This window comes from Actinia tenebrosa, unplaced genomic scaffold, assembly GCF_029948245.1.
Source record: "Actinia tenebrosa isolate PJP-AT-01 unplaced genomic scaffold, QUT_ActTen_1.0 PGA_scaffold2__45_contigs__length_23673736, whole genome shotgun sequence".
NCBI classification, from domain to species: Eukaryota; Metazoa; Cnidaria; class Anthozoa; order Actiniaria; family Actiniidae; genus Actinia; species Actinia tenebrosa.
Window position 1 is genome coordinate 9,082,774 of NW_028292579.1, and position 14,359 is coordinate 9,097,132.

At 37.0% G+C, this 14,359-nt stretch overlaps 2 protein-coding genes across 3 annotated transcripts in view; both read left to right on the forward strand.

Moving 5' to 3' along the window:
* LOC116297432 (E3 ubiquitin-protein ligase rnf213-alpha) overlaps positions 1-3,015 on the forward strand; it is a 62,372-nt gene extending 59,357 nt beyond the window's left edge. For both annotated transcript variants that reach the window (XM_089034288.1, XM_089034289.1), the window contains exons 78-81: positions 316-513; positions 1,102-1,191; positions 1,485-1,654; positions 2,391-3,015. In XM_089034288.1, the coding sequence (XP_088890414.1) occupies positions 316-513; positions 1,102-1,191; positions 1,485-1,654; positions 2,391-2,538 (606 nt within the window). In that variant the 3' untranslated portion in view covers positions 2,539-3,015. The remainder of the gene's footprint in view (positions 1-315; positions 514-1,101; positions 1,192-1,484; positions 1,655-2,390) is intronic.
* A 2,694-nt stretch (positions 3,016-5,709) lies between these two features.
* On the forward strand, positions 5,710-8,909 carry LOC116297435 (E3 ubiquitin-protein ligase TRIM71-like). The gene has a single exon (XM_031705659.2). The coding sequence runs from the start codon at positions 5,730-5,732 to the stop codon at positions 7,881-7,883; it is 2,154 nt and encodes a 717-aa protein (XP_031561519.2). The 5' UTR covers positions 5,710-5,729; the 3' UTR covers positions 7,884-8,909.
* The last annotated feature ends 5,450 nt before the right edge of the window (positions 8,910-14,359 follow it).

The window sequence follows — 14,359 nt, forward strand, 5'->3', positions numbered from 1 at the left end:
TAATAGTCAAATAGACACAAAAGAAAACAATGGAATTAGGGTCTACTAAAGTGTATTAGTCTAATATCTATTGCACGGGTTAAATGCCTTCGCGATCTATTTTAATTGCACTAATCAGTTAGTACTATTTCACGGATATATTTGCACGCCATAACACGAAAGACATAATTTCAACACAATGTTCCTTAATAGGGAATAAAATACATATTCATCCAGACAAGCAAGCCTCCATTCTGTTATTCTATATATATTCTATATATAGCCTACTATCATTGCAATTAAAAGAATATGCAACATATGTATGACTTCCCATAGGAAAACATTTCTTCCATATTGGCCAGAACTATCATGAGTGAATTACGCCACTTAAATGAAGTATGTGACGTCAAACACTCCCTTGAGATAGCTATGGGGTTTCTGGCATCAAGTGGTGGAAGTCCTAAACAGTTGATTAGTGAATATCTACATGATGTGTTGTGCATGCCCAGTGAAAAGGGTCTTAGTAGCCACAGGGTAAGATTTAGTGTAGCTATTAATATAGCTACTAAGATTGATTTCTGTCTTGTTTTGAAACTTGATGATGACAATTATGATGGCAGTGATGATGATTATGGTGGTGATGGCGATGATGATCATGGTGTTGATAGATGGTGGTGATGAGGATGGTGTTGGTGGTGATGACAATGATGATGATGATGATAGTGCAGGGGTTGATGATGGCGGTATTATGATGATGTTGATGATGATGATGATGATGGTGGTGAAGGTGATGATGATGGCGGTGATATGTTGATGATGGTGGTGGTGATGATGATCATGATGGTGGTGATGATAATGGTGATGATGATGATGGAGATGATAGTGATGACAATGAAAGTGATGATAGCAATGATGATGGTGACAATGATCATAGTGGTGGTGATGATGATGATGACAATGAAGATGATAGTAATGATAGTGATTATGATAATCCATTGGAAGAAGAGCTACTTTGTGGAACTGCAGTTATTTCCCATTATTTATTTTTTTTATTTTTGATGACTACGGTGATGATGTATATTACATTGATTTCTGGTTAACTTATCTATAACCTCTTTTCAGGCGGAACAATGTTGTCATTTGAAACACATCGTTCATCTTTGGCAGCTCGTTACAACCCAGAGAGCAAAGATTTTGCTACGAGACCATCAGGTATGACCTTGTGTATGACATTATATTATCGTTAGCGTTGCGCACATTTACCACTACTCATTACCTGTAATAAAAATTTGTTTTAAAGCTCAAAGGAAGAAACATTAATGCAGCTGTAGACCTCTTTACCTTAGTTATGCGTCTAATTTTTTCCCATTACACACGACATTCTCTTGAAAATAAGATTCCGTTCGAGTTGTATCCATATTCATGTGGTTTGAAATGGGCAAAACAATACGCCCAAGGTAAAGAGATCTGATGAGTTATGATAGTTTATATTATGTATGTTCTAGGATCCATTTGATGAGGTGCAAGAGTGCTTCAAGGAGGAAATACCAAGATCTGTACTGCTTAATCTGAATTTCTTCCTACGAAACATTGATTGTAGTAGGTTTTGCGGAGAACTCCTTGAGATGATAACATTCAGGCTAAACAAAGAAAATGAGGAACACTTTGACATCAGGTTCATAATAATAATAATGATGATGGCGATGATGATGACGATGACGATAACGAATGACGATGCGATGACGATGATGGAGATGATAACGATAACGATAACGATAACAATAAGGATAACGATGATAATGATAATGATAATGATACTAAAATGATAATGATAATGATAATGATACTAAAATGATAATGATAATGATACTAAAATGATAATGATAATGATAATGATAATAATACTAAAATGATAATGATACTAAAATGATAATGATAATGATAATGATTATAAAATGATAATGATAATGATAATGATACTAAAATGATAATGATAATGATAATGATAATGATACTAAAATGATAATGATAATGATAATGATATTGATAATGATAATGATAATGATGATGATAATGATAATGATAATGATACTAAAATGATAATGATAATGATAATGATACTAAAATGATATTGATAATGATAATGATAATGATAATGATGATGATAATGATAATGATAATGATACTAAAATGATAATGCTAATGATAATGATATTGATAATGATAATGATGATGATGATGATGATAATGATAATGATAATGATACTAAAATGATAACGATAACGATAATGATAACGATAACGATAATACAATTTGTTTTGTTACTTAGGGACAAACCAAATGATGTTTTCAATATATTAATATTGCTGTTTTGTTTTTTTTTGTTTTTTTTTTTGTTTTTTTGTATATAGCCTCAAAGAGTTTTTTGAATGGCACATGGATAATCGTGAAGCAACTGATGTGTCTGATCTACCAGATGACCTGCTCCTCAAACATTCTATTAAAACATGGGAGAACGTTCTTGATAAAAGCGAAGTGCGCCGCTTATCAAAACGTTAAGAACCCCAAAGTAAGACTTTACTGTGAGTAAACAATACTTGGACAATTTCACAATTTCAATCAATCAAGTTCTACAAATAATCCATTGCAAATACACTGCGGATAGTAAAAAAACTAATGTTTTGTCTTTAACTTCTGATGAACTATCAATTGAATAATGCGTTACATAAAATTCCCGGTAATTAAGGGGTAAGGGGGACGGAAGTGGAAATTTTTACTTCCGTTCTGTTTCTAGTTTTAGCTTTCTCGCACGATTTTTTCTTTGTGCGCTCGTAGTCAGTTAACATTAATTTAATTGAATAACGATCCTTTACTTAGAAATCATCTTTAACTTCAAACCAAAGTAGATTTGTGGTGTGATGGAATCTTAGGTAGTTGAGAGATTAAGGGGTTTTAGTTATTAATTTGCCGCATTTAAACCGCTGTTTATCAGCACCGCATTCTGATAAAGACAATAAAATATGCTTGATATTGTTATTGTTTAACTTCTTCATAATAAATAAATATAGCAAATACGAGCAACGAACGCAGCGATGACCAATTAAATTTGCGACTTTCGTGTATCTTAGATGATTAAGGATTCTTAAGTTTTAAACTGAAAAAGTTTAATAACGACCATTTCTGGCATCAACGTACACAGGACACTGAACATTGTTGATGTGGGCTCCCTGTGGTTAGACAGTATTCTCTATTTGAGAATACTAATAGAGTGAACTCATTGAAACGGTGAAATATAAAATACTTTATTGTCGACGTGTAATATAATAGGCAAATAGACACAAAAGAAGACAATGGAATTAGGGTCTACTAATGACTTCACTCTAAACCCGTGGGGCAATCATACAAAAGTGGGCATGACTCTCATAACAAATCTCAGGCCTATCTCACAGTTCGGGGATTTTCGTAGTAAGGTCAAAGAACGGTGATTAATTGCACCTTCGCATCTGTGTTTACGTGTGCTTCATACGTGAGTATTCACGTCCTGCTGCCATAGAAACCCTTTTGATTGACGTCCACGAAAGCTCAATTTTTCGCTTGGTTTGGGATGAAGCTCTAGTTGGTCGCGTGAGACTGGGAAACGGTTTGTTAGTATGTTAGTATTATGCCTCCAGATTGGGAAAGACTGTTGAATCGAGAGACAGTCCCCTACTCTTAACGAATATAATTCAACAGGATCCCCCCATTACATCTTACTGCAGGTTAGGAAGGGTTGAGAGACAGGGCCTACAGTTTTAAGTCCTTATCCGAGAAGACTTGAAGGTCTAACCATTAGCAGGTATGTACAAAGGCAGCACCTTCTCCTCAGTTATTTGAGAGTGTTGGTCCGGCCAAGGCTTGAACGTACCACGACCAACACGCACAACAGACCGACGCTCTTACCAACTGAGCTACCGGGTAGCGATAATATAGGAAGTTTATTTGTTATAAATGGACCAAATCCACTTGGGAGTAATGTACCGCTCATTCCAGACAACGTGTCTTTCCTTCATGAGGTTGTGGATGGGGTTTACGTATCATTTCCAGGCCTCGCAGTAAGATTTCGTTTACTTTACGGATAAATTTGAATCACGGCTGACATTCGTTCAAGTCGATGGGGCTGAATAGTAAGGTATGGAGATAGTAATATATTCTCACCCGTCACCATCACTCCAAGCGTCCTATTGGACCATGCTGATTAAGATATGGGATAGCCGATTCCGGAGGCGACAGAAAGCAGCGACCTCAACCGGGCATAGCCTCCTCCGCAGGCATCTCTGTGGCTTTCTCTAGTTTCTCTAGCTATTAATGAGCCGGAGTCTGGGAACGAAGAAACAAAAAACCAGACGAGGGGGGAGTACTCTCTCCAGTACTCTCGGTTTTCGCTGGAAAAGCCCGCTCGCTAGAGAGATATAGTATGTGAGAGCATAGTTAATAGAGGGGAATGGTTATGAAACCTATTGTTATATGTCTTTGTTCACTTTTTTCAAGCGTGACAGTGCACAATCCTTTGTTTTACCATTGTTTTACCATTGTTGGCAATGGCTGAGCGAACAGACCAAAATCTTTCTTTTGGCTTTTAGTTCAAAATACTTAAAGATTTATAAGAGATATTTGAATATTCCTTACACCAATCCCGTACACAAAGTTTATGTTTACTTATTTTGCAATTTCGGATGTACATAAATCAAACATTGTGCACCGTCAAGACCGGTTCAACATCAAAAGCGAACAAAGACCTGATAACAATAGGTTTCCTAACCATTCCCCTCTATTAACTATGGTGAGAGTTTATAGAGTTGCCTGCGGAGGAGGCTAAGCCGGGAAAAGGATTGGTCATCGCTGCGGGGAGAAGGGTGGGGCGCTCTCGAGTCCTCCAAGACCATATGAACGAAGTATGATATATTCTTAAGACTGGTATTTGTGCCTGCGAATAAGATTGTCACTAGTTATCCCGGGGGTGGGGTGGAATGTGAGAAAAGGCATGGGCTGCGGAATTGGACGCTTAATTTATCGCGCTGGTGCCGGGTAACGGACTAGGTAATGTTTAGAATATGAGTGGTCGTTTTGTATCGGTAGTTATAGATCCGAGGCGAAGGCGAGGATCTATATCTCCGATACATAACGACCACGAATTTTCTAAATTGCTTCTAAAACTCAGTGTTCTATACGTTCCAGTTGAATAGGCAAGAGTTCTGTAAACATTCCAGTTTGGTGACCAAGAGTTCTCTATGTGTTCCGGTTCAGTGAGCACTTATTCATCAGCACAATCAGCCCCGATTTCCCCTGGGCCCGAAATCAAAACCGCTCCCGGGCTTTTTAGATTGTCGAGTTTCTTTATCGGGTACAAAAAGGTCCTGATAAGTCTAAATGCTCATTAATTATTCATGACAAAGGAATATCCATTATAGAGGAAAACTTAAAAATATCAGAAAAACTCTGAAATAGCCGCAGTTCAATAAAAAGGTAATAATACAACAAATCAAAACATCAGGTAAATTCAGTTGTTTTTATTTCAATATTTCTATACAAATTACAATGTTGTAATACAATCTTTATTCAGCCTTCATGATCCCTCTAAAACTGAGATTGGGCTGCCTATGCCTCGCACTAATTCTCTTCATCCGTAGCCAGGAACGCCTGCTGCAATAAATGCTCTAAAGTCGATGAGCAGTCGACGAGAAGCAGTCGAGATAAGGGCCATCCCTCAAATTATGGAATCTTTCCTTGTCGATCTGAAGAAGCACGTGGAGTGTTCCTTGTGTAATGATACATTCACTGAACCTAAGGTTCTTTTATGCTTCCATACATTTTGTAAGCCTTGTATCAAAAGACACGCCGAGCTGATCGAGGAAGTCAACGTCTTCAAGTGTCCTCGATGTAAATCACAAACTCCTCTACCAGAACCAAGCAGCGTGGAAGATCTACAGCCAAGCTCACTGCATTCAAGAATCTTGAAGGGTCTTGCGTTGGTAGAAGGAGAAAAGGTTTGTTCTGTTTCTGAGAGTCATTCCTCAGCTTCTTGGTATTGTTTTGACTGTGATCGCTCGATGTGTGAAGAATGCAAGAAGAACCATTCAGAGTTTATCAAAGATCACAAGGTCGTTTGTCTGGCTGATTTGAAGGAAGAAGATATGGAGTTCATAATAACAAGAGAAAATCCTTGTAAAAGTCACCCGCATCACAGGCTAGAGTCATTCTGTGAAGACTGTGATGACATGATTTGTGTGACATGCTGGAAACACGATCACAAGGATCATAAGACGATGTCATTAGATAAGTTTGCTTCGATCAAGAAAGATGTATTGTCAAAGCATTTGCGGGTACTAGAGCAGTTGAGATTAGATGACAAGGAAAATCAACAACAAGAAAACATTGCCAAAACAATCAAACAACAAGGAGAAAAGGCCAAGGAAGTTGTAAAAGATACAACAAATAAAATGATCCAGATGCTACAAGGAAAGGAAAGGAAACTGCTTAGACAAATTGATAAGAAGTTAAACTCAGGCACAAGAAATTTGAACATAATTCACCATATTTCAGCAGTCGAGGAATACATAAAAAATGTGATGGAAAAAGGACTGGCAAGTGAAATGATCAATATTCAAGAGACACAGTGCTCGGAGAAATTCATCTTTAACCCAATTCCACTGTCATCAAGAATAGTCTTTATTCCTAACAAAGAGCTGGTGCAACAAATAGAAACAGGCCTTGGAGTATTACAGACGCATTTTGAAACCGACCATACGATGAGCACTATTCTGGTGGAAGGTGAGCCAGAAGCTGCAAGGCAACAAAAGCTCGTATTGACAACCAAAACATCAACAGGACAGGATAGCATTAATACAGGTGATGTGGTAGACATCCACATCAGCCCTAGAGATCACGTGGAAATAGAGGAGAAAGATGTGAGAACTGCTGGGAGAATAGAAGTTGAATTCATGGCTAAAGTAGCTGGTCAGTTGACAGCAGAGGTTCAAGTGAATGGGAATCATGTGTCTAACAGTCCACTAGTGGTGAATGTCAAGCCTCAACAGATGAGAATAACAGGACAGTTTAACATGAAAGGTGTGGATATTAACTCTCTGAGATTGGCAGGTATAGCAGTAAATAGAGACAATGGCAGGATTGCTGTCTCTTTTCCTTCTTCTCCCTGTGTCTATGTATTTAAGACTAATGGAGATCTCTTACTGGCATATGGTAGTGAAGGTGGTTCACAGGGACAGTTAAATGTTTCCGAAGGTTTAGCATTTCTGAATGATACAGATTTAGCCATAGCAGACTGGGATAATCATAGAATATGTATAGTGAACACTGCAACAGGGACATCGATTAAGACATTCGGTAGCCATGGTTACAAGAATAAACAGTTCAATCAACCCTGTGGAGTACATATTGATGAACATGGCAACATCTTTGTGTGTGATCGTAAAAATCATCGTGTTCAAGTCTTCACAAGAGACGGTGACTATCAATATCAGTTTGGTTTGACAACAAACAACAACTTTGATCCAGTTGATGTGGTAACATATGATGGACTATTTTATGTCAGTGATTATAATAATCACTTCATTCATGTGTTTGAGAAGAAAGGTACTGTACCATGTCCAACTAGAATATCAAAGATTGGTGGGTATGGCAGTGCTGATGGTCAGCTGAGTGAACCATTGGGACTGGCTATTGATAATAACAATCATTTGTTGGTTTGTGATCGTAAGAACAATCGTGTTCAGAAATTCACCCTCGATGGTCGTTTCGTATGCAAGACATTGGATGAAATCAAGGATCCTGTATATATAACTGTTTTGAATGATGGTCAGATATTGGTTACTTCTTATGCATATGGTGTGGTGTCCTGTTTAAGGTAGAATGTGGATATTCAAGAAATGTTTGCTTGGCTTTGCTTGGTTGAAAAAAGATTGAGTCAGTGAAAAGCAATTTTTAAACATTAATGCTGTAAAAGTCTATTCGGATAAATGAAATAATGTTTATGATATGATGAGCAGCCATGTGGTATCGGCAGATACCATAATAAGCTGGAGGCAAGTAATTGTATGGAGGATACGACACAAATACAAATATAAATGTAAATGACTTGCAATAGTGTTCATCTTTAATGAAGATAATGATTTCTGTAGAATAGATTTCCAAAAGAAATGTAATTTAAGAAAATACATCTGCATGATGCCTTTAAGGAGCATGATTTAACATTGTTTGGTACTGGCATCCCACATTGATTATAATGTGTAGGTTAACATAGCAAGGTCCAGGTTCTTTAATCTAAAGATCGAGGTGGGACTAGCTTTTGACGGCAAAGGCTCTGGGAAGTCTTAAATTTACTGACTTAGTAATTTCATTACCAAACATCCTCCTTAACTGATTCTGATACAGAATACTAATTAGCTGAGCTGTATGTGGTTTAAATTGCTCACATGTGACCCAAATCGTGCGATTTCATTGGGTCTCACCTTAATGAATCATTAATTAATGAATATGACAATATTCAGTCAGCTATTAGCCTGGCTATTATCCGTGCCTTGAATGCAAAAGCATGATGTGAGCCTTGCCAGCAGAATATCATATATTGATGATGCTTTAATACTGTTTATGACGCCGCAGCCTAAACATACTGCAATAATAAACCTTCATAACTTAAAGACACAAAATTCAAATGAAGAAAAAATTTACCATTCAACTATTCACTTCAAGTAGAATCAATCCTGATAATATTGTATCAGGGGTTAGGTAACTGTAATATCCTCTGTGTATCAAGGTACTGGTACCTTGAAACACAGGTGAGAAGAACTTAATAATAATAATAATAATAATAATAATGTCTGAAGTTGAAATAAGCATATAATAATAATAATACTTTATATTTATCCACATATATCTCATCAGGTTTTGACAAATCATAATAATAATAAAACAATACTATATACTCTTTAATAATATCAAGAAATATATTCCGCCGTGTCTGATATACTTTTGATATACTTGTATGTATAATTGAAGCGGCCATAATTTTTGCAAACGGCTGTGTGTGTATATATATATATATATATATAACCTAAAACATACTTTATGTAGAGATGTACCTGATTTCCATGAGAGCCGTGCTTAACTGGGCCCCTACTATTAACTATATATCATAAAATATCTGAAAATCTTACTGCAGGCCGCTTTAAAACCATTTAGAGTGCTTGCTTGCCGGAAGACTATTACAAATTACCGCACCACTGTAACCAAAGCTGTTTTTGAGATGATGCTGGGCTTAGAATGGAATAGCTAGTAGATCTCTCAGTGAATATGAGGTAACACTGACACCTTCTGTAAACATGGAATGGTAAAAACTCTACCTGCTTTGTTTTGTAGCTTTTGAAATTTAATTAAAAATAGTAATAATACAACAGATCAAACCACTTGGTAAATCCAGAATAATATTTTTATGCAAATTTCATTTATCCCCCTTAAAACTGAGCTTGGGCTGCCTTTGCTTCGCCCCAATCCTCTTCATCAATAACCAGGAACGCCTGCTCCATACTGCTGTAGTAGACGGGTCGAGAAGTCGACAGCTCCATCCCTCAAGAAAAGATGGAATCTCTCCTCGTTAATCTGAAGAAGGACGTCTATTGCTCCTTGTGTAATGATACATTCACTGAACCTAAGGTTCTTCCATGCTTCCATACATTTTGTAAGCCGTGCATCAAAAGACACGCCGAGCTGATCGACCAAGTCAACGTCTTCAAGTGTCCTCGATGTAAATCACAAACTCCTCTACCAGAACCAAGCAGCGTGGAAGATCTACAGCCAAGTTCACTGCATTCAAGAATCTTGAAGGGTCTGGCGTTGGTAGAAGGAGAAAAGGTTTGTTCTGTTTCTAAGAGTCATTCCTCAGCTTCTTGGTATTGTTTTGACTGTGATCGCTCGATGTGCGAAGAATGCAAGAAGAACCATTCAGAGTTTACCAAAGATCACAAGGTCGATCGTCTTGCTGATTTGAAGAAAGAAGATATTGAGTTCATAATAACGAGAGAAAATCCTTGTAAAAGTCACCCTCATCACAGGCTAGTCATTCTGTGAAGACTGTGATGACATGATTTGTGTGGCATGCTGGAAACATAATCACAAGGATCATAAGACGATGTCATTAGATAAGTTTGCTTCGATCAAGAAAGATGTATTGTCAAAGCATCTGCAAGTGCTAGAGCAGTTGAAATTAGATGAAAAGGAACAACAGCAACAAGAAAAAATCGCTAAAACTATCAAATAACGAGGAGAAAAAGCAAGACATGAAGTGAAGGAAAAGACCAAGAAAATGATCCAAATCCTACAAGAAAATGAACGAGAACTACTCAGACAAATAGATGAGAAGTTCGACACAGCCACAACAAACTTGAATATAATTCCCCATATTCCAGCAGTCGAGGAATACATCAAGAATATGATCGAAAAAGGACTGGCAAGTGAAATGATCAACATTCAAGAGACACAATGTTTGGAGAAATTCATCTTTAACCCAATTCCACTGTTATCAAGAATTGTCTTTATTCCTAACCAAGAGCTGGTGCAACAAATAGGAAAAAAGGTCTAGGAGAAATACAGACGCATTCAGAAACAGATGACGATGACGTGGAAATAGAAGGAAAAGTAGAAGTAGATAGTCAACTGACAGCAGAGGTTCAAGTGAATGATAATCATGTATCTAATGTGAAGCCTCCACAGATGAGAGTAACAGGATTGTTTGAAATGAAAGGTGTGCCTGATACTCACAATTGTTTAACAGGTATGATAGCAGTGAACAGGGACAACAGCAGGCTCGCTATAGGCGCTAGATCTGTACAAGATGAAGACAACTGTGAAACTTCTTTCAACTCCAGTGACTATCAGCTATCAACTATTACAGACTGCAACGTCCACGTATTTAAGACTAATGGAGATCTCATACTGAGTTATGATTGTGAAGAGAGTGTAGAGGAACATTGTCATTTTCATGGTCCCGACAATTTAGCATTCCTGAATGATACAGATTTAGTCATAGCAGACTGGGGAAATCATAGAATAGGTGTAGTCAACACTTTAACAGGGAATTTGATCAAAACTTTCGGTAACGAACGTAGCGTATATGACGAGTATTTTTATCCAAATGGAGTACACGTTGATGACGATGATAACATCATTGTGTGTGATCGTGATAATCATCTTGTTCAAGTCTTCTCAAGAGACTGTGACTATCAATATCAGTTTGGTTTGACAAGAAAGGACAACTTTGATCCGATTGATGTGATAACGCATGATGGACTGTTTTACGTCAGTGATCATTATAATCATGTTATTCACGTATTTGAGAAGGTAAAGTACCGACTAGAATATCGACGATTGGTGGATACGGCAGTAATGATGGTCAGCTGAGTAGACCATGGGGCCTGGCTATTGATAATGACCATCATCTACTAGTGTGTGATTCTGGTAATAATCGTGTCCAGAAATTCACCCTGGATGGCCGTTTTGCTGGCAAGTCAGTTGATGAAATCAAGAATCCTGTATCTATGGCAGTGTTGAATGATGGACAGATATTGGTCTGTACGTCTTCTGGTGTGTGGTTTGTGAAGTAGAAATTTGATAATCCAATAACAATATTGATGATGATGATGATCCTTGTGATATATTAGCGCATGAAGTTAGTTGCATGCAGAAAAGGATTTCAATTGAAGTTAAAGTGGGAGAGAAAACTTTATTATATAGATATCGATGAAATACCAGGTTTTCTCTAGTGTCGAAAACTTGATATCTTTCACCAGTGGAAGATACCATATCTTTCACACGTGAAGATATCGTTGTTGACATAGTAACGTATTTAATAATAAAATTTTTTGAGCTTTTGTTTTAATTAAGTTTCATCGATATTTATATAATAAACAGAACATTACATGGCCGCTTGGAGATACGAATTTTATCTTCTCGTGTTCAATTTACTCGAAGGTAAAATCGTATCTCCGCGCGCCCATGTATCCTCTATGTACTTAGCTTCTATCGCCATCGTAAAGAGAAATTGTAAATGAAAGAACGTTTTGCTTGCCATAAGTTTAAACCTGTAGGCATACAGTATGTATTCTCTTTAAAGCATAAAATGCTAACATATATAGTGCCTATGACCTTTATATCAACGTTTTTCTATGAAAATATGAACCATTCTAAGAAATATGTTGAAAAAATGTTCCTGGTGCTGACGTTTTTTTCTACTTTAATTTTTTTATTTTATTCTATCTTTTTCCGCGAGCGTTCAAAAATGCGAATTTAGCAAGATTTCAAAATATGATCGAGCAATAGCAGAGACTGTGCTAATGACGTTAAAGGAGCAAGACATTTTTCTTGATGTAAAAAGTTTAGACCAAATGTTTCCAAGACAACCATTTTAATTACCTTAAAAATGCTGTGCTATGATTGGTCAACAATAGAGTCAGCAGTAAGTAAATAGCACTTTTACGCTTTGCATGTATATTACTTATGTAATGGACATTTAGAAACTGCAATAAATCCCTGCCTAGATGCTCTTCAAATATATCAATTTATAGCGAGATGTACTAGTAACCAAAAGTTGTAATTTAAAAGCCATGTTTAAAGTACTTTTTTTTACAACGAGTCGTACATATAATAATATTAGAAGTTTACTACTAATAAGCTTGACTACTAAATCTATCAGAGTAATTTGATGACTATGATTGATGAAAAACATAGGCGTCACCATTCTCGTTTTCCATATTTCAGTTTGAAAAAAACCGTGCAAAATAGTCCCAAATTCAGTTTTCCAAGTTAAGGTAATACTGGAGTGAGTTTTACAAAAACCACAGTTAATTTTTCAACTCAAAAAAGGGAAAAAAGTAGACTTTAGTTTTGAATATAACTACTAGATTACTTGGTATAGAGTTTTTTTCATAAACCCATGAAACAAAGTGTACTAATGTTATAGTCAGATGAAACAAAAACAGATTGTGATAGTACTAACTAAGCTAAAGTGTATTTCATGGGTTTAGAGTGGTTTTCAAAAACCCGTGAAACAAAGTGTAATAACTAAGGTGTAATAAATTGTAATACACCGCCAAAACACAAAAGAAAATCAAAAGAAAATGCGGACAACCAGTCTTCCAAAACTCACAACCACCTGAACTGAATCCGCTGTATCTCGCGTTGTAGAAGGACTGCAATCATTATTTTTCCAGAGACATAGTTAATAAAATAAAATTTATTTTAATATAAGTTTTATCAAGATCAGACTTTTCATTGGTTTTATTTTGATATGGTGCCCTTTTTAGTTGTCGCATAATTTCTCAAAATCTGGACGTTACCTACATAAACCAAATATTGTGTCATATAACGAGGGATATCATGAACGGAATCGGCTTCTTCGATTCTTACACCACAAGTAGTTAAACAACACTTTGGTCGCTATTTCTTTTGTAAGTTCAGATTTACCAAAAACTCGTAGTAAGTGGCGACTTTCGACTTTATTCCCACACGGACTACAAACAGATATGGATGATGATCTTTTTTCTTCCTGTCTGTAGTAAACTTTCTTTGGCGTTTCTCCTTCCTCCATCACTTTTGGACGTACGAGATTACATTTAGATAACAAAATTTCATTTAAATAGCAAGCCTTTCTGAGATTTTCAGCGCTATTTTCGTATTATTACTTCCAGTCTTACCTACATTTTGTTTAAATCTGTCATTATATTTCTCGCTCAGGCGTGCCCAATAAACCAATCAAACCCTCTATTTGACCAGCCAACGGCAGGGTCTTCTCTCCTCTGCGTGAGAGAGCCCTGGGAACGAGGCCTGGGAACGAGGTTGGAAAAAGGTAAAAGTTTATTTCAAAAAACTAAAGCAGTCCCGACGTTTCGATCTATGAATCGATCCTCTTCAGGGGAAAGAAAAGAAATTATGCCAAGTACTGAGCGACTTAATTTGCATCAGTGTCCTTTTTTTTCTTTCTGTCTTGAATTACGATTCCTTCCTTCCTCCCTCCCTACCTCCCTCCCTTCCTCCCTCCCTCCCTCCCTCCCTCCCTCCCTCCTTCCTTCCCTCCTTCCTTCCTTCCTTCCTTCCTTCCTTCCTTCCTTCCTTCCTTCCTTCCTTCCATTCTCTTCCTCTTTTTTTCTTCCTTTCTTTCTGTTTCTTGATAAATCTTCGTTCATTTTTCCTCACAGTTTGCCTTTCTCAAAATCGACCTTGATCGTTGGGAATGGTCCACGTCAGAAGACGAAGAGGACACAGCAAAGGATGACCAAAACCCAGAAGCACCAAAAACACCAAACCAAGACAAGAAAAGCCACAAACAAGCCATTGT